This window comes from Ursus maritimus (assembly GCF_017311325.1).
Source record: "Ursus maritimus isolate PB19 chromosome X unlocalized genomic scaffold, ASM1731132v1 scaffold_X1, whole genome shotgun sequence".
NCBI lineage: Eukaryota > Metazoa > Chordata > Mammalia > Carnivora > Ursidae > Ursus > Ursus maritimus.
Window position 1 is genome coordinate 93,942,542 of NW_024423319.1, and position 20,544 is coordinate 93,963,085.

A 20,544-nucleotide genomic window follows, 5' to 3' on the forward strand; every position below is an offset into this window, starting at 1 on the left:
TAAATAAATAAATAAATAAATAAATAAATAAATAAATCAAACAAATAGAATCAACTATTACCTTCAGCTGGACGAATGGAAAATGCCATTCCTCTTTTTGTGTTTACTGGTTGCCATTTAAATTTGGCAAAATAATTCTGATGATTATACAATCCAACTGTCCCCATAAAACATGTTTTCACGGAGAAGCCTTGTGGTCTCAATACTAGCTCATCTGAAGATAGCTCAAGCTTTACTGGCATGACAACTGCCATCACTAGGATATGACCACCAGGTATATTGTTCACTGTAAAGGTGAAAGACCTGTAACACAGCAAAAGCAGTCCAACTTAACTGACAAATAGCCATCTGCAGGTACAGAATTCAGTTACATATAAAAATGCATATATTATTGATTAACACCCACAATTAATCCTTAGTAAGCAATATATCAAAGTGTTCATGACAGGCTATCACCGAAATATCAATCTACAAATCGATGCACATATAGTTCCTATGTTTGAGGACCAAACGTAACATATTCTACAATTACTGAATCAAAAAAATACATTTTCAACAAAAGGACACTTTGATTTTAGCATACAGAAATTCAAAAATGAATCCTACTTCCAAAATTTTCCAATGGTGGGAGATTCAAATACCATTGAAATATAAGTACTAGCTGTAGGCGGAATCACATATGAAAACTGGTTGGTTTTTTGAAGTTCATCCAAATTAATATCTAACTGGATCAAAATATGCATAGGTAGCATATTAATAACATGCAGTAGACGAGTATTTGTGGAGTTCACACAAACATCACCAAAGTTAAGGACAGAGGGCCCTGAAAAAATGAAAAATGATTAAGTTTAGTGTTGGAAGATGTATTCAGTAATTTTAAGTTTCCATATTATATTTTCACCAATTAATTTATACAAAATGGTACTTAGAAAACTATTTCTTATAATATCAAAGGTTATTAAGCAAGATTTTTATCTAAATGCCCATAATTTGGTGTTTGGAGATTATTGACTAAAATTCAATATAAATATATCCTAATTATATGGAAAACTATATCAAAAAATTATTAGTACTCATAACTCATTTTAGTACATGAATTTGCATACTCCAACACCTTCTCCACTTCCATCAATACATTCATGTTCATTTATCCAGAATTTACAAAAATTGGTAATTTTCCCATTGCTCAGTACTTAAGTTTTCCCTTTTATTTTTTTTTAAATTTATTTATTTATTTATTTAGAGAGAGAACATGAGTGGGGAGTTTTAAGTTTTCCCTTTTTAAAGACAAAAGTTTTTATATCATACAATTTTAATAATTATAGGTCTTCTGTGTTTTTTAACAGCTTGATTTAATCGTAACTGATTTAAAGTGTAGAATTTCCTAAGTATTGACATATGTATACACCTATGAAACCATCACAAGGAAGAGGGTGAACAGCCATCACTCCAAAGTTCTCTTGTGCCCCTTTATAGTCTCTCCTTCCCATCATCCTCAGTACTCCCCCTTCCCAGACCCCTACTCATACGCTTCATGTCACTGTAGATCAGTTCACATGTTCTAGAGTTTTTTTATGAGTGGAAGAATGTAACGTGCAGTTTGTCTCTGATTTTTTTCACTCTACAAATTCCCTGGAGATTCATTCAAGTTGTTTCAGATATCAGTAGTCCATTGTTTTATATTACAAAGTGATAGTCCATTACAGGTGTATGTTTTTCTCTTCACCTGTTGAATGACACTTGGATTGTTTCTAGGTACTGGCTACTACAATTGAAGCTGCTAAAATATTTGGGCACAAGTATTTGTTTGAACACATGATTTCATTTCTTTTGGACAAATATCTAGGAGTGGAATGGTAAATCATATGGCAAATGCATGTATAAATGTACAAGAAACTGCCTAACTCTTTTCAAGTGGTTGTGTAATTTCCCACTCCACTGGTAACGTATAAGAGTCCCAGATGCCTCATATCTTTGGCAATAGTTTTGGTGAGTTTTCGGTTTCTTCATTATTGTTGTTGTTGTTGTTTTCACTTTAGACATTTTAATAGATTTATAGCAGTGTCTCACTATGGTTTTATTGTGTGTTTCCCTAACAACTAACAACACTGTGCACATCTCCATGTGCTTATTTCTCATTTGTATATCTTTGTTGTTAAAGTATCTGTTCAAATCCCTTTGCCCATTTTTTAACTGGGTCATTTGTTTTCTTAATATTGATTCTCAAAAGTTTTATACACATTCTGGTTGCAATTCTTTCATGAGATACATAAATTGCAAATATTTTCTATCACTCTATGTCTTGTTTTTATCCTCTCATCAGTTACTTTTGAGGAGAAGCATTTAAATTTGATCAATTCCAATTTATCCATTTGTTCTTTTCTTCTTTATCCATTTGTTCTTTTATGGATCATGGGGTTTTTTTTATATCGTATCTAGGACATTTTTGCTTTCCTCATCGTCAGAGATATCTTTTTCCTATGCTTCTTTTTAAAGATTTATTTTAGAGAGACAGAGCACATGTGCACAGAACAGGAGGGGCAGAGGGACAGAGAATCTCCAGCTTAGCATGGAGCCTGACATGGGGCTTGATCTCACAACTCTGAGATCATGACCTGAGCAGAAATCAAGAGTCAGACACTTAACCAACTGAGCCACCTGGGTGCTGCTCCTATGCTTCCCTCTCCAAGGAAGGAAGCAAAAGGCTTACAATCTTTTGACTTAGTTTTAGTATATGACATAAGGATATAAACTTCTTTTCTTTTAAATGGGTGCCTCACATGTTGCAAGACTTCTTGAAAAGACTATCCTTTCCGCACTACATTGTCTTTCTGTCAAAGTTCAGTTGTCTAATGTGCGTCGATCTATGTCTGAACTCTCACTTATGTTTCATTGATCTATGGGTCTATATTTATGCCAATACCACACTGTTTTGATTACTATAGCTTTCTAAGTCTTGAAATCAGGTAGTGATTTATCTCCAACTTGTTTTTCTTTCTCAAAGTTGTTTTGACTATTCTAACTACTTTTCATGTCTATCTGAATTTTAAAGTGAGTCTGTCAATTTCTTTTTTTTTTCTCAAAGATTTTATTTATTTATTTGACACAGAGAGAGAGCACATGCAGGGGGAGTGGCAGGCAGAGGGAGAAGCAGGCTCCCGACTGAGCAGGGAGCCCAATGCGGGCTCAATCCCTGGACACCAGGATTACAACTTGAGCTGAAAGCAGACGCCCAATCGACTGAGACACCCAGGAGCCCCTGTAAATTTCTACAAAAGATCCTGATGGAATTTTTATTGGAATCCTATTGAAGCCATATATCGCATGGACAATTTTTCATATTTTCTATGTCTCTGCATAACTTTTTAAATATATGGGATATAGCTATATTCCTTTTTCATATCTTTTTCTGATAATTCTATCATATGTATCCTTATTGGGTAGGTTTAACTGGTTAATTACTCTCATGATGGGTTGCGTTTTGCTGCTGCTTTTCATGCCTAATTTTGGTACAGATGTCAGACATAGTAAATTTTACTTCATTAGGTACTGAAAATTTTTTATATTCCTATAAATTTTCTTGAGCATTATTCTGGGAGAAAGTTACTTTAAAACAGATTGATCCTTCCAGGTCTTGCTTTTAGGAAAGTTAACCTGGATCCAGAGTAGTGCTCTGAACAGTAATAATTATTCTCCACCACTGAGGCAAGAACTTCCTGAGCTCTGGCCCAATGTCCATGAATTATGAAGTTGCTGTTTGTTTTTTTTCCTGGTCTGCCAGGTGGGAAGTTTTAGTCACTATTCCCTGGCCTGAATGAGTAGTGGATAATTCTATAATCCTTTCTAAAGTTTTTTCCCCTAGTTTTAGATAGTTTTCCTCACACCTATGAGCTGACCGGTATTATTTAGAGTAACTGAGGGGAACCCGCAGCAGAACACTGAGGTTCTCATTTTGTGCAGCTCTCTCCTGCCTTGTATTCTGCCCTGTGAGCTCTGGCTTCCCTGGTGGCTCCAGTCTCACAGCCAGGTTTTCTCATCTCAAGGATGCCATCAGGTTCTTCTGGGTTCCTTCTCTCTGGACAGTGGGCTGGAAATTCTCTCACAGCAGTAAGCTTGGCTAGGGCTCACATATATTTTTTCCTGTTGCACATCATTCACTTTCATTGCCTGATATCCAGTGTCTTGAAAATTCTTGCTTTCTGTACTTCTTGTTTGTTGTTTTTGGTCGTTTCAGGAAGATGAGTAAATGCAGTTCCTGTTATTCCAACTCAGAAGTTGAAGTTTCCCTTCCTTCTTAAACTGAATTGATACGTTAAACTTTATAAATATGTTAGCATCTGTTAAAATGAATATCACTTACTGTATGTTTAGAAAAGGTCTTTGATCCCTACCTGAAAAATGGAGACCTCAGAGGACCTGGATCTAGGGCCAGACATGAGGGTACGATGGGATTGATGAACCTGTTACAGAGCATGATGACTCAAAAACCACTGTGAAGGGAAAAGTTGGTGCCAGGCTCAAACACACATTCTGGGTCTCCAGAAGGTACACGCAGACAGACATACGGCAACAAAACAGGAACACCATATGAGGAAACACAAAGCATAGCCAGATGTCCTCACATTCTGTAGCCCTGGACAAAGGCTGCCTAATGGCATTGGTGACCTCAACAAGAAGAACAGGATCTGGAGAGGGGACAATGTGGTTTAAATAATAACAGTTCTTAGAGTTCCTGGCATTCTTTTTCCACCTGCCCCAATGGCTCTGACCATTATCCATGATGAAATCTTGTCCACTGCATTTTAATTTTAGGCTTTCTTCCATCGTGATAAGGCTATTAAACTGCCATTCGCTGTGCTAATGTTTTCCAGCCCTTCACAAATGAGAAATAGCAATATGTTCAATAAGTATAGCAGATTTTAGAGTAATACTTCTCTTCCATATTTCAAGAATTTATTTCCAGAAAAAATTAAGTAAACACAATCCACTGTACTCCTCTAATTACAAATTAAAATGTTGACAAAAATCTATGAAATAACTATCAGGAACTTGGGATAAGTAATGAGAAAATGGATTGTCTAGGGATTTTAGGAAAACGGAGATAAACCTGCAGTGAATTTTCCTGGGTTATTATCATGGCCTGGGCACTAGAGGAGCTTGCAGCCCATTCTGGGTGGCCCGACAAGGCCAAACCCTTTTAACTAGACCTACACTACTCCAGCCAAACATCATGAAAGAAGCTGATGCCCTCAACACTAGGTTCTAAGAGAACTGGAATAGAGCCCTGTCAACCATCCCTACCCTACAGTAAGACAAAAGGGAGACATCATTCCTTCCCTTCTCCACTAAAGAGGGAGTCCCTGTGGAGTTGCTGGAGTTGAGACCTGTCAACCATATCTGCCCTGAATTAAGGCTTAGAAAGGCAGTGCTCCTCTCCCTCTTGACCATGTGCCTAAAAGACTGTAGGATAGAGTCCTATTAACTACCACCACCCTCCACTAAGAAAAGCAGTAGTAACTCCCTCCCCTCCTCACCTGGCACTGCACACTCTGTGAAATAAAGGCCTGCCGACCAAAGCTGCCCTGTATTAAACAAACATAAGTAAAGAGATTCTGCCCCTACTTCCCTACTATCACAGTGGCCACTCTACGCCTCATTAAACTAAAGCAGGCAAATAAAATGACACCCCTCCCCCTCACACCTAAAAAGTAGGGGTAGGGACAGAGAGGTGGGAGTTAGACAAGGACATATTTTAAGTATGTGAATTAAGTTATGGTCATATATTGAACAGTCCATGGGTGAAATCTATCAGAACCAACACAGCAAATGGCTTAAGAACAGAACTACAGTGTGAAATAATGCCTGGGTTTCATATAATCATTTGGGCAGCATATAAAAAGGGAAAACCAGCACAGTACTATAAAGGCTTTAAAATTAAATTGACAGTTGTTATACAGCACACAGATGTGGACTACAATGTATGTTCTAAAGCTAAATGGATCATCTGCACCCTAAAATAGATTATTTAAATAGTAAAGTCTCATAATGCAGTATTCAAAATGCCCAAGGTATAAACCAAAATTACTCATCATACCAAGACTGAGATGACAAAGATGTTGAAATAGATTGACAGAAGTTTTAAAGAAACTATTTTAAAAATGACCAAATAAGCAATTATGAATACTCTTGAAATCAGTAGAGAAACAGTTTCAGCAAAGAGAATATCCAAAGAAGAACTAAATAGAAACTCTAAGATTAAAAAATACAGTAAGTAAAACAGAAACCTCTTTGGTATGCTCATTAACAGAATGAGAGGACAGAAGAAAAAGTTGGTGAACCTGAAGAAATAGCAACAGAATTTACCCAATCTGAACAAACAAAAAGAAAACAGATTGAAAAAAATTAAAAGTCTCAGAGGCCCGTGGAACAAAAGCAGAAGGTCTAAAAATCATGTAAACAGAGATGTAAACTTTCCTGAGAAAGTAAAGGACAGAGGGGACTGGAAAAATATTTGGAAAAAAAAGATAGCTAAAAAATGACCAAAGGTAGCAAAAAAAAGTTAAACCTCACATTCTAGAAGCTTAGTGAAACCCAAGCAGAACAAATCCAAAGAAAACCATGCCCGGACTTTTGAAAACTTTTGAGAACTAAAGATAAACTTCTGAAGGTAAAAACAAAGAATCTTGAATAACATTCCATAGTCTTGATATATAACAACATTTATATCAAATGTAAATGACACAAATGCACCAATTAAAAAACAAAGATTGTCAGAATGGATGAAAAAGTACTATATGCTGCCCACAGTAAACTTACTTCAAATACAATGACATAGGTAAGTCCAAAGTAGAAACAAGTAAAAAGATCAACAGTGCAAAGACTATACAAAAGAAAGCTTTGATAGCTGGATCAATATCAAACTACATTTCAGACCAAAGAAAATTACCAGGGACAAAGAGGGACATTACATAATGATAATAGGGACCAAGAAGGCATAACAGTCTCAAATGTGTATGCACCAAACAAGGGAGCTTCAAAATACATGAAGCAAAACTGACAGAATGAAAAGGAGAAATAATAAAATCTACAATTACAGTTTGGGATGTCAATCACCTTTGTCAATAACTGACAGATTGTCTAGACAAAAAAGCAGTAAGGATTTAGTACAAATAAATACCATTAACTAATTGGGATATAACTGACATTTAAAGAACACTCCCCAACAATAGCAGAACACTTCTTTTCAAGTCACATGAACCTTCAACAAAAGGGACCACATCCAGAATCACACTTAACAAATCTTCAAAAATTTAAAAGAATTGAATACATATATGTGTGTACTTTCACCAAATGGAATCAAACTAGAAAACCATAGCAGAAAGAAAACCGAAAAATCTTCAAATTTAAGTAACACACTTCTAAATAACTCATGAGCCAAAGAGAATGTTTCAAGGAAATTAGATAATACAGTTGACCCTTGAACAATAAGGGTTTGAACTGCATGGGTCCATTTACATGTGCTCCCACCCCCAATAAACATGCATTTTTGTGTTGTGATTTTAAAGTAAGACAGAATCACCAAATGACTAGAAGCAAAGGGAAGGCTGAGGAAAGATGTAGAGAAAGCTGGAACAGCAAGTCTCTTGCCTGATCCAGACATTCCTCATCCGACTACGTGTTCACTTAGGTCTTGATATGAGGAGCACAAAGGAACTGGCTCTGGGGAGGGATTCTCGCATAAGCAGCAATGCCCTTCACTAGTGGGAGTTGACCAAGGACCAGTGAATGATAACCCACCCCACCTCCTGAATCAAGGGGTCTAGGAGAACATGGATATGTGTTGGGGGCGGTGGGGAGGGGGGGCAGATCAGGACAGCACCAGGGAGAAGCCTAAAGCGGACAACGGAGAGGGCACTGTACATGGTGCTGAAAGTTCTTCCAGGTGGGGAGTTAATACTGTCAGGTAACTGGCACGTCCACACTTGTCAGCATTTCCTAAAAGCAGAAACTGTGTTAGAACCCCATAAAAGGGGTCAGGTACAGCAAATGACCTAGAGAAATGGGTAAAGGTGATCTGCCTTCCCTGGTTCTCTGCATTGCCCCAGACTCCACATGGAAGGAGCCTTCCCACATTCCTGGGTACAGGAGCAAGAAGCAGGTGTCACTCCAAGATCCAGCTTTGTGAACTTAGGGTGGGAACAAGATGTGGGGTGCCTCATTCTACTACTATACTGTACACTAAATGTATTTTCCCTGTCTTTTGATTTTCTAACTTAAAGATTTTATTTATTTATTTGAGAGAGAGAGAGAGAGCACGAGCAGGGGAGAGGGGCAGAGGGAGAGGGAGAAGCAGACTCCATGGAGAGCAGGGAGCTCCCCATGGGGCTCCATCCCAGGACCCTGGGATCATGACCTGAGCCAAAGGCAGACACTTAATTGACTGAGCCACCCAGGCGCCCCGTGATTTTCTCATTAACATTTTCTTTTCCCTAGCTTATTTTATTTAAGAATACAGTATACAGCACATACGCAAACTAGGTGTTAATCAATTGTTTATCTTATCAGTAAGGCTTCCAGTCAACAGTAGGCTATTAGTAGTTAACTTCTCGGGGAATCAAAAGATACACACAGATTTCTGACCACATGGTGGGGGGGGGGGTTGTCGGCACCACTAACCATGTTGTTCAGGGTCAACTGTATATTGAGCTAAAAGAAAATGAAAATATATAAGAATATGTAAGATACAGCTAACGTACTGTTTAGTGAGAAATGCATAGCACTAAATGATTGTATTAGAGAAAAGAGAAGGGTAGGAACAGTCGGTTAAGCGTCTGCCTTTGGCTCAGGTCATGATTCCAGAGTCCTGAGATCAAATCCACATCAGGCTCCCTGGCTCCTCCCTCTCCTCCCTTCTTTTGCACTCACTCTCTCTCGCTCTTGTGCGCGCGCGCGCTCTCTCTCTCTCTCTCTCTCTCTCTCTCTCTCTCGCCGGCGCGCGCTATCTCTATCACACTCTGTCTCTCTCTCTCTCAAATAAATAAAATCTTTAAAAGGAAAAAAACAAGGGTATAAATCAATAATTCAAACTTCTGCATCAAGAAAAAAAAAAAAAAAAAAAAAAAAAAAAAAAAAAGCAACCCAAATAAAACTCCAAAGCAAATAGAAGGAAATGACAAATATAAAATAAGAAGTCATTAAAATTAAAAACAGAAAAACTACAGATAAAAATCAATGAAACCAAATGCTGGTTCTTTGAAATCACCAATAAAATTGATAAACCTCTACTGAGAAAGAGAAAGGAAAATAACAAGAAAACATAAAATTCTCAATATTAAGAGAGGCTGTATCACTACAGATGTTTCTAACCCAGACATTAAAGGGATTATTTGGGAAAGCTACAAACAATTCTATGCACATGCATGGGATGTCTTTATGGAGGGGATCAATTCCAGAAAAACTACAAACTACCAAAACTCTCCTAAAATGGCACAGATTATCGGAATGGTCCTACAACTATTAAAGAAATTGAATTTGTAATTAAACATCCTCTGAAAATGAACTCTCCTTTCCCAGAGAGTTTCTCTGAAGAACTCGAACATTTGAAAAATAATATAATTCTACATAATCTCTTTCAGAATATAGTAAAGGAATGAACACTTCCTAAGTCTCTAAACTCAGTTTATGAGCCAACATTACTCTAATGACAAAACAAAGATAGTAAAAACAAACTTTAAAAAAGAAAAAAATGCTGGGGCACCTGGGTGGCTCAGTCAGTTAAGCGTCTGCCTTCGGTTCAGGTCATGATCCTGGGGCCCTGGGATCGAGCCCACATTGGGCTCCCTGCTCAGTTGGGAGTCTGCTTCTCCCTCTGCCTGCTGTTCCCCCTGTGTGCGCTCCCTCTCTCTCTGACAAATAAATGAATAAAATCTTAAAAATAAATAAATTAAAAAATAAAAAAGCAAAAAAGCAGACTAATATGTTTTATGAAAACCAATACAGAATTCTAGATTCTGATTTAACAATACTGTGAGGTAGACATAACGGAAGGTGGGGAAGAAGCTGAGACAAATACTGTAGAGAAAAATACAGGTTGTGAAAGAGGAATGGAAAGAGAAATTGAGATAGAAAGTGTGGGTAGAGGGATGCCTGGGTGGCTCAGTAAGTCAAGCGTCTGACTCTTGGTTTTAGCTCAGGTCATGATCTCTGAGGCCTAAGATTGAGCCCCATGTTGGGCTCCGTGCTCAGCACAGAGTTGGCTTGAGATTCTCTCTCTTCCTCTCCCTCTGCCCCTCCCCCGGCCGACGCTCTCTAAATTAATTAATTAATTAATTTAATTTTAAAAGTCTGCCTAGAGAAACCTAATTTCAAATCTACTCCTTTCTACTAAATACCGAGCAATCTGATCAAGGTTTATCACCTCTCTGGGCTTCACTTTACTCATCTCTAAAATGGAAATAAAAGCAATTACCTTATAAGTTGCTTACATCATTTGAAGGATTAAATAAGATCATATTTATACATTGTTCAACACAATGCCTGGCTTTTAATATGTATCAATATGTGGTAACTTAAAACTGAAGTGACTGAACATTTGCTGACGAAGCAAAGAATACTCTCTGCAACAACATCCAATGTAATCCAGACTCTATATAACAGCTTTCTTTTTTTTTTTTAAGATTTATTTATTTGAGAGATAGAGCACGCACGTGCCCAAGCAAAAGAGCAAAAGCGGGGGAGCAGCACAGGTAGAGGGAGAAGCGGTATCTCCGCTGAAAAGCGAGCCCAACGTGGGACTTGATCCCAAGACCCTAAGATCATGACCCAAGCCAAAGGCAGCTGCCACCCAGGTGCCCCTCTATAACAGTTTTCACTAATTGATTCAGTTAACCTCCAAATCCTCTACTGTGTCTCTTGACAATCACTTTTTTTTTTCTTTTTGAGAGAAAGAGAGAGGGGAAGCAGGGGAAGGACTGAGAGAGAGGGACAGAGAGAATCTGAAGCAGGCTCCAAGCCCAGCGTTGGAGCCCAATGTGGTGCTTGATCTCACGACCCTGAGATCATAACCTGAGACAAAATCAAGAGTCAGACACTGAATGGGACTGAGCCACTCATGGGTCCCCACTTCACTTTTTAAACTATAAATACAGAGCAAAATTTTCTGAAACTGTACTCTCCGTTGATAGTGCTAGTCCCTGTTCTGTGCGGAGGCTCAAAAAACACCTTCGAGGTATACAAATGACAGTGATACAAAATTCCCACCATCACAGTTGCTGACCTTGTAAACTCACACAGGGGCCCTGTCGCCAGAGAAAGGGTCATTATAAAATACTCAGAACACCAGGTGAAGGGAGCAAAGCTGGTGGAGGAGGAGTAGAAGAGACACTGGACACTGCTTTCTAACTTTGCTCCTTTCGAATTTGTATAGATTTGCTTATCTGATTAATCAGTCACCAATTTGGAAGACACAAAGCCTGTACCACCCAATAATGAAAGGTAAGTCCCTGGGCCTATAAATCCCAGTACCTACCACATGCCTGGCACAAAAGAGAAGCAGAGTAAATGACACTTAACCTGAACTGAACTGCATCTAACCCCAGACAGGCAATGAACGAATGAGTTCCCAGTCCACCATGCCCAAGGGGCTCACTGTCACTGTGTAGCAGGGAGGTTTAGCTCTGGTGCTCTTGCAGTACTGAGTCCTATTTCCCATTCAGAACCTCAGTGAATGGTGGGAGAGTCCATCCCTTCTTACCAGTCCATGTCACCCACTTTCCCCAGAGCCAGATCCTGTTTGGGGCATTTCCCACAGTCCTCACTGATCTGACACTTGGCCACTGCCCAGCCATAGCAAGCCATCACCGCCCAGATATTTAAGCACTTCCCATTGTGTTGTCTCTTACCTGGCACCTCTTTGGCTATCACCTTTTAGTCTGGATAATAAAAGAATTGGTATTTGGTGTTTTGTATACTAGGTTCTCCCTAGAGGGAGAATCAACACATCCATACCAATTAATCATCTTCTGCTCACATCTTCCTCAGGGACACCCTAACGCTGCCTAGAATGAAATACAAACTTCCTCTTCAGACTAGTATAGACTACGATTTCTTTAACCATAATCATCCTTTAATAGGCTTGGTGAAAATGACCTAGGCAGGGATACTGTTCAACACCTCTGCAAGGGAACTGCACTTGTTTCTTTCCTTTTTTTTTTTTTTTTTTAAGATTTTATTTATTTGAGAGAGAGAGTGAGCGACAGAGAGCAAGCATGAGCAGGGGAGAGAGAGAAGCAGACTCCCCACTGAGCAGGGAGCCCAATGCAGAACTCAATCCCAAACTCTGGGATCATGACCTGAGCCAAAGGCAGATGCTTAACCGACTGAGCCACCCAGGCACCCCTGTCACTTGTTTCTTAACTCATGCATAGGGATGTTGTCAAAATAATAATTATCTCAATGGTGGACATTCAGAGAAGGTCAACATCATGACCTGAAGTTTCAATACTGGTTGGCGCAAGCAAGAGATCCAGAAGCAAGACAAAGAGGGTCTTTAAAAAATCCGATTTATATCCATAATAACCAAAGCAATCTTGAAAAAGAAGAGCGAATTTGGAGGATTTACACTTAACCGATTTCAAAACTTAGTCTAAAGGTACAGTATCAAAGACAGTGTAGAACTGTCAGAAGTACAGACATACAGATCAATAGAACAGAACTAAGACTCTAGAAATAAACCCTGATATATACGGTTGATTGATTTTCAACAAGAGTACTAGGCAATTCAATGAGGAATGATAGTATTTTCTACAAATGGTGCTAGGACAACTGAACAGCCACATACAACAATATGAATTTAGACTCTTAACTCACAACATACATAAAAATTAACCCATAAAGAATTGTAGTCCTAAATGTAAGATCTAAAATCATAAACATTTTAGAAGAAAACAAGAGAAAATATTTGTGAAAATATTCATACCCATATTCTTGGGTATGGAATCAAAAGCATGATCTATAAAAGAAAAAAATTATAATAAAAAATTTTTAAAAATCGATAAATTCAATTTCACTTAAAGTAAAAACTTCCGTGCTTTAAACAACACTATTTAAAAACTAAAAAACAGGGGTGCCTGGGTGGCTCAGTCGTTAAGCGTCTGCCTTCGGCTCAGGGCGTGATCCCGGCGTTCTGGGATCAAGCCCCACATCAGGCTCCTCCACTGGGAGCCTGCTTCTTCCTCTCCTATTCCCCCTGCTTGTGTTCCCTCTCTCTGGCTGTCTCTCTCTGTCAGATAAATAAATAAAATCTTTAAAAAAATAATAATAAAAAAATAAAAAACAAAACAAGCCACAGCCTTTGGAAATCATATATCTGATAAAGGACTTGTATCTAGAATATATAAACAATACTTACAACTCTACAATAAGAAGGCAAAAGTTCACATTAAAAATTGGGCTAAGAATTTGAAAGACACTCCTCCAAAGGAGATATATATTTATGTGTATTTAAATGCATGAAAATATATTCTACATCTTAGTCACGAGGAAAATGCAAATCAAAACCACAGTGAGAACATTTCACACCATCAGGACGGCTATAATCAAGAAAGACAGAAAAATAACATCTGCTGGTGAGAACGTGGAGTAATCGTAACCCTCGTGCACTGTTGAGGGGACTGTAACTTGGTGCACTTTGGAAAGTTTCTGGCAGTTTCTTGAAATGTTAGACAGGAATTTACCATACAACTCAGCAATTCCACTCCTAGGAATCTAACCAAAAGAAATGAAAACATATGTTCACTCAAAGAATTATATGTGAACATTCATAGCAACATTATTCACAATAGCCTCAAACTGAAAACAGCTCATGTCCATCAACTGGTAAATGGATAAACAAAATGTGGCACTCCAATAAAATGAAATGCTATTTAGACATAAGAAGGAAGAAAATATTTATACCTATTTATACCTATTGGATGAACCTCAAAAACATTACACTAAGTAAAAGTTGCAATATACAAAAAGACTACACATTGTATGATTCCTGTTATATGAAATGTTCATAAGAGGCAAATCCATAGTGAGAGAAAATTCATCAACAGTTGCCTGGGGCCAGGGGTGGGATTTGGGAGTAAGTACATACGGTCCTGAAGGTGAGGGCAGCATTCTAAAACTGAATTATGATGATGGTTGCATAATCCCATAAACTTGCTAAAATTCACTGACTTGCATACTTTAAACAGGTCAATTTTAAGGAATATAAATTATGATCCCATAAACCTGTTAAAAAAAATAAAGGCTCTAATAGCTTTTTATAGATTCTTACCAACAATTACTTGATGAATTTGCTTTGGTGTCAAAATTAAGCTGCAATCATGTTTTTCATGGGGCGTGGATGGGTCCGATTTAAGTCCCTTGAGAACCTATGGAAAAATGTTACCCCAAAATTAAGTTTCAATATTAGCAAAAGATATTTTAAGAATTCTCATGACTTAATGAAATGTAAAATACTGCACATGCCTTTCTTTTCAGAGCCTTCGTCTCCTTGGAGTCTATATTTCTGGTATTTAGTAATTGGTTAGGTTTGATCCGACACTTTGCTGAACATAATTCCTCTTCTATTTCCGTTTCTGAGAGTGAGGGTGACTTTAGACCTGATGCTGGCTGTAATCCTATGTCTGTGTCATTATATGAATACATGCATTCCCTATTGAAATCATAATAATAACTAATTGAGGCCAAGGGTTTTAGAAAATACACTGGCAAATCCCAACATTCCCCATACCTCATGATGCTGCTGCCACACTCAGAACCACTTACAAAGAATGATGCACTCATCTGCATAAAATTACCTTCTGCTGAGAAGACCCCATTCTCAAAGACCTCACCAAGGAAGTCTTGCCCATCCCACCACACCCAAGGACAGCTCACAACCAATGGCTGATACAGAGCACAAAAGACAAATCCCTTGGGGCACCTGGGAGGCTCCGCCGTTAAGCGTCTGCCTTAGGCTCAGGTCCTGATCCCAGGGTCCTCGGATCGAGCCCCACATCGGGCTCCCTACTCCACAGAAAGCCTGCTTCTCCCTGTCACAATCCCCTTGCTTGTGTTCCCTCTCTCGCTGTCTCTCTCTGTCAAATAAATAAATAAAATCTAAAAAAAAAAAAAAAAAAAGACAAGCCCCTTAAAAAGAAAATAAAATTAAAAAAAAAAAAAAAAAAAGACAAGCCCCTTTGGCTCAACACAGGAACATCTGTGTGGTAGAATTTATGATTCAAGAGACCCTAGGCATCAGGCTGAGTGTAAGCCTTATCTGAAACACATCATTTCTCAGTTCCCTCCCCTGCCCTAACCTGCTTCCCACATCTTGTTTCTCCTAAAAGAATGCTGTGCTGGAACCCATCTCAAGAACTGTTTCTGGGGAAACCCAACGTAAAACATCCCAAACGAAAAGTAGGGAAAGAAATAACTGCAGTCAAAGTAGTTCAAGGTTTTGTTATTTTCATATATGAAAAGGTCACTTAAAGCACTAAAAAGAAACTAAGGAGTAAAGAAAAAAAATCTGGCTCTGCAGGCACTACGATCTGTTTTATACTGTTTGAGGAAATGAACTTTACCTCTCTGCTTGTTTCCGCAGGCGTACACTTCTTAAATGTTTAATGTATCCTGCATAATAGTTTTCATGTGCTTGCTTTTTAATTTTTTCAAACTTAGTATACGCAAAATCAGGATCCACATAGTTATATCTTGGAATCTTTGTGAAAATCGTCCTACAAGATGAGCAAGTTATGTCAATATTTATATATATGCATTGATTCAATCAGTCTTTATTGAGTGTCTCCTATCCCAGCGGCTAAGCACAGAATGGTGAAGAGGGCAGGTCCTAGTCCTTTCCCTCATATCCTCTTGCATGGCAAGACATTAAGACATATAGAACTAGAATAAGATCTAATTTTCTTCCTAACCTAATTAGAGAAAATTCCTAAGGTCACTGGGATACAATGGTGCCTACTCTAAAACTACTCCTGAGGAATTAGTCAAGTAAGCAAATTGGAGAGTTCTAGATTTACACATGGGAGCAGATCTGAAACTGATTAGTGTTTCCTAAGAGTTAGTTATTTTTAGATTGTTGTGAAAAAAATTAGAAATATATATATATAATCATAAATCCTTTTGTTAAACACATTACTTTTTTAATATCTGAAGATATTATGCAGGAACCTTCAATGGTAAATCCATGAAGAGAAACCAATCTATAAATGAAGTACATCTACTTTATATCTCATGATCATTCATCATGCTCTTCCTTTCACTCAGCATCTATTTTTCCATAAAAACAAAATGTACAATTATTCACATCTTCTGACCTTGATCTGCCTCAATTCTCACCAAATTTTATCAATCATTAAGATTCTCGCCCTCAATATTTAATTCAAGTATGAACCTATTAGTCACATGGCCAAATGAAATTTAATATTTCTCCCTGTTTTCAAGAAGTCCTCAATGGTTACAGTAAGATAACTTTAACTGAATGACAGTCTTTAGCAGAGTTAAGCAATAAGAGAGAAATAAATACTTTGCTATTCAAAACCAGTTGTTGAGAAGAACCCCAAGAATTGAAGCAATCTTGAGAAGAACAAAGCTGGAGGTATCACAATTCCAGATTTAAAGATATACTACAAAGCTATAATAATCAAGACAGTATGGTACTGGCAAAAAATAGACACAGAGATCAATGGAAAAAATAGAGAGCCCAGAAATAAACCCATGCTTATATAGTCAATTAATCTTCCATAAAGGACGCAAAAACATACGATGAAGAAAAGACAGTCTCTTCAATAAATGGTGCTGGGAAAACAGGACAGCTACATGCAAAAGAATGAAACTGGACCACTCTCTTAGACCATACACAAAAATAAATTCAAAATGGATTAAAGATCTAAATGTTAAGACTTGATGGGGCGCCTGGGTGGGTCAGTCGTTAAGCGTCAGCCTTTGGCTCAGGGCCTGATCCCAGAGTCCCTGCTCTGCTGGGAGCCTGTTCTTCCTCTCCCACTCCCCCTGTTTGTGTTCCCTCTCTCACTGGCTGTCTCTCTCTATGTCAAATAAATAAATAAAACTGTTTTTTAAAAAATAAATTAATTAAAATAAATAAATAAATGTAAGACTTGAAACCATAAAACTCCTAAAAGAAAACATAGGCAGTAATCTCTTTGACATCAGCCTTAGCAATATTTTTCAGGTTATATCTCCTCAGGCAAGGGAAACAAAGTAAAAATAAACTATTTGATTACATCAAACTAAAAAGCTTTTGCACAGTGAAGGAAACTATCAACAAAACGAAAAGGCAACCTACTGAATAAGAGAAGATATTTGCAAATGATATGTGCAATGAGGGGTTAATACCCAAAATATATAAAGAACTTATACAACTCAACACCAAAAAAACCCAAATAATCCAATTTAAAAATGGACAGATGACTGGAATAGACATTTTTCCAGAGAAGACATACAGATGTCCAACAGACTCATGAAAATGTGTTCAACATCACCTATCATTAGAGAAATAAAAACCAAAACCACAATGAGATGTCACCTTACACAAGTCAGGATGGCTAGTATTAAAAACACAAGAGATAATATGTGTTGATGAGGATGTGGAAAAAAGGGAACCGTCCGGCATTGTTGGTGGGAATGTAAATTAGTACAGCCACTGGGGAAAATGGTATGGAAGTTCCTCAAAAAAATAAAAATAGAAATACCATACAACCTAGTAATTCCACTTCTGGGTATTTACCTAAAGAAAACAAAAACACTAATTCAAAAAGATATATACAGTAGCCAAGATATCGAAGAAATCTAAGTGTCCATGAATAGATGCATGAATAAATAAGATGCAATATACACACACACACACACACACACACACACACGGAATATTACACTCACCCATAAAAAAGAATGAAATCTTGCCATTTGCAACATGGATGGACCAAGGGAATTATACTAAGTGAAGTAAATCAGACAGCAAAAGACAAATGCCATATGATTTCACTTATGTGTAAAATCTAAAACCCAAAACAGAAAAACAGATATACTCACAAATACAGAGAACAAACTGGTGGTTGCCAGGGAAGAGGACAGTAAGAGGGATGGGTAATACAGGTAAAGGGGATAAAAGAGGTACAAATTGTTGGTTATAAAATAAATAAGTCACAGAGATAAAAACTACAGCATAGAAAATATTGTCAGTAATACTGTAATAACACTGTATGATGACAAATGATAGCTACACTTATAAGCACTGCCTACCATATACAACTGTCAAATCAATATGATGTACACCTGAAACTAATAATAATATTGCATGTCAACTATAATTCAATAAAAAAATAAAACAAGGGGAAAAAAAAGAAAAAAAAAGATAGTTGTTGATATTTAAATTTCCCTCTGGCTTCAGGAACCTTAACCACCTTTAGAGTCTAGAAATGGTTCCTATATCTGAGGTCCCAAGGTCTGTAACAAGGAATAAAGGAAGGACATGGAAAGAAGTTGTAAATTAAATGCCTGAAGTGACAAAGAGCTGGTTATTAACATACCTAAATGCTTATTAGCTCCATAAAGAATAAACTTCATGAAGCTAGCAAACTGATTTCAACAACACATTGAAAAAAATCATCTACTGCGATCAAGTAGGATTTATTCCTGGGTTGCAAAGGTGGTTCAAACTTCAAAAATGAATCAACATAATACTTCACATCAATAAGAGAAAGGATAAAAGCCATGTGATCACTTCGATATACACAGAAAAAGCATTTGACAAAGTACAACATCTACTCATGATAAAAACCCTGAACAAAGTAGGTTTAGCGGGAACATACCTCAAAATAATGAAGGCCAGCCGTAAACTAAAAACCCACAGCTAATATCATACCCAATGGGAAAAACTGAGAACTTTTCCTCTAAGGTCAGGAACAAGACAAGGATGCCCACTCTCACCACTCCCATTCAACATAGTACAGGAAGTCCTAGTGAAAGCAGTCAGACAAGAAGAAGAAATCAAAAGCATCCAAATCGGTAAGGAAGAAGTAAAATGTTCACTATTTGCAGATGACATGATGATATATATAGAAAACCTGAAAGACATCACCAAAATATAGCTAGAACTGATGGACAAATTCAGTCAAGTCGCAGAATACAAAATCAATGTACAGAAATCTGTTGCATTTCTATAAACTAATAATGAAGCAGCAGAAAGAAGAATTAAGAAAACAATCCCATTTACAATTGTACCCAAAATAATCAGATACCTAGGAACAAACCTAACCAAAGAGGTGAAAGACTTGTACTCTGAAAACTATGAAACACTGATGAAAGAAACTGAATATGACACTAAGAAATGGAAAGACATTCCATGCTCATAGATTGGAGAACAAATACTGTTAAAATCTCTGTACTTAGGGTCGCCTGGGTGGCTCAGTCGGTTAAGTGTCTATCTTCAGCTCAGGTCATGATCCCAGGGTTCTGGGATCAAGTCCCACATCAGACTCCTTGCTCAGCAGGGAACATGCTTCTCTGTCTGCCTGCTACTCCCCCTGCTTGTGCTCTCTCTCTCTCTCTCTGACAAATAAACAATATCTTTAAAAAAAAAAAAAAAAAAGACCTAAACGTAAGACCTGAAGCCCCCATAAAAATCCTAGAAGAGAAAGGAGGCAGTAACCTCATTGTCATTGGCCACAGAAACTTTTTTCTAAATATGTCTCCTGAGGTAAAGGAAACAAAGGCAAAAATAAACTACTGGGACCACATAAAAATAAAAAGCTTCTGCACATCAAAGGAAACAATCAACAAAACTAAAAGGCAACCTACAGGAATGGTAGAAGATATCTGAAAATGACATATCCAATAAACGGTTACTATACAAAATATATAAAGAACTTATACAACTCAACACTCAAAAACAAACAATCCAATTAAAAATGGGCAAAAGACATGAACAGACATTACTCCAAAGAAGACATCCAGATGGCTAAGACACACATCAAAAGATGTTCATCATCACTTACCATCAGAGAAATGCAAATTAAAACTACAATGAGCTATCACCTCATACCTGTCAGAATGGCTAAAATCAACAACACAAGAAACAACAGTGTTGGCAAGGATGTGGAAAAAGGGGAACCCTATTGCACTGTTAGTGGGAATGCAAACTGGTGCAGCCACTCGGAAACAGTATGGAGTTTCCTTAAAAAAAAAGGATATAAAAACAGAACTACCCTAAGATCCAGCAATTGCACTACTGGGTATTTACCCAACGAACACAAAAACACTAATTCAAAGGGATACATGCACCCCTATGTTTACTGTAGCATTATTTACAATAGCCAAGATATGGAAGCAGCCCAAGAGTCTACCAACTGATGAATGGATGAAGAAGATGTGATATGTGTGTGTGTGTGTATATAAATATATATATGTGTGTGTGTATATATATAAATATATATATTATATATTAAATATATATATACATATATATATGTATATATATAT

At 37.5% G+C, this 20,544-nt stretch overlaps 1 protein-coding gene across 1 annotated transcript in view; it reads right to left on the minus strand.

Moving 5' to 3' along the window:
• The window catches only part of CFAP47 (cilia and flagella associated protein 47), a 503,621-nt gene that overhangs the window by 437,348 nt on the left and 45,729 nt on the right, over nt 1-20,544 (minus strand). Inside the window, exons 11-15 of the mRNA XM_040635242.1 lie at nt 15,612-15,764; nt 14,515-14,701; nt 14,321-14,417; nt 607-823; nt 62-303 (exon numbers count right to left, since the gene is read on the minus strand). Coding sequence (XP_040491176.1) covers nt 62-303; nt 607-823; nt 14,321-14,417; nt 14,515-14,701; nt 15,612-15,764 — 896 coding nt within the window. The remainder of the gene's footprint in view (nt 1-61; nt 304-606; nt 824-14,320; nt 14,418-14,514; nt 14,702-15,611; nt 15,765-20,544) is intronic.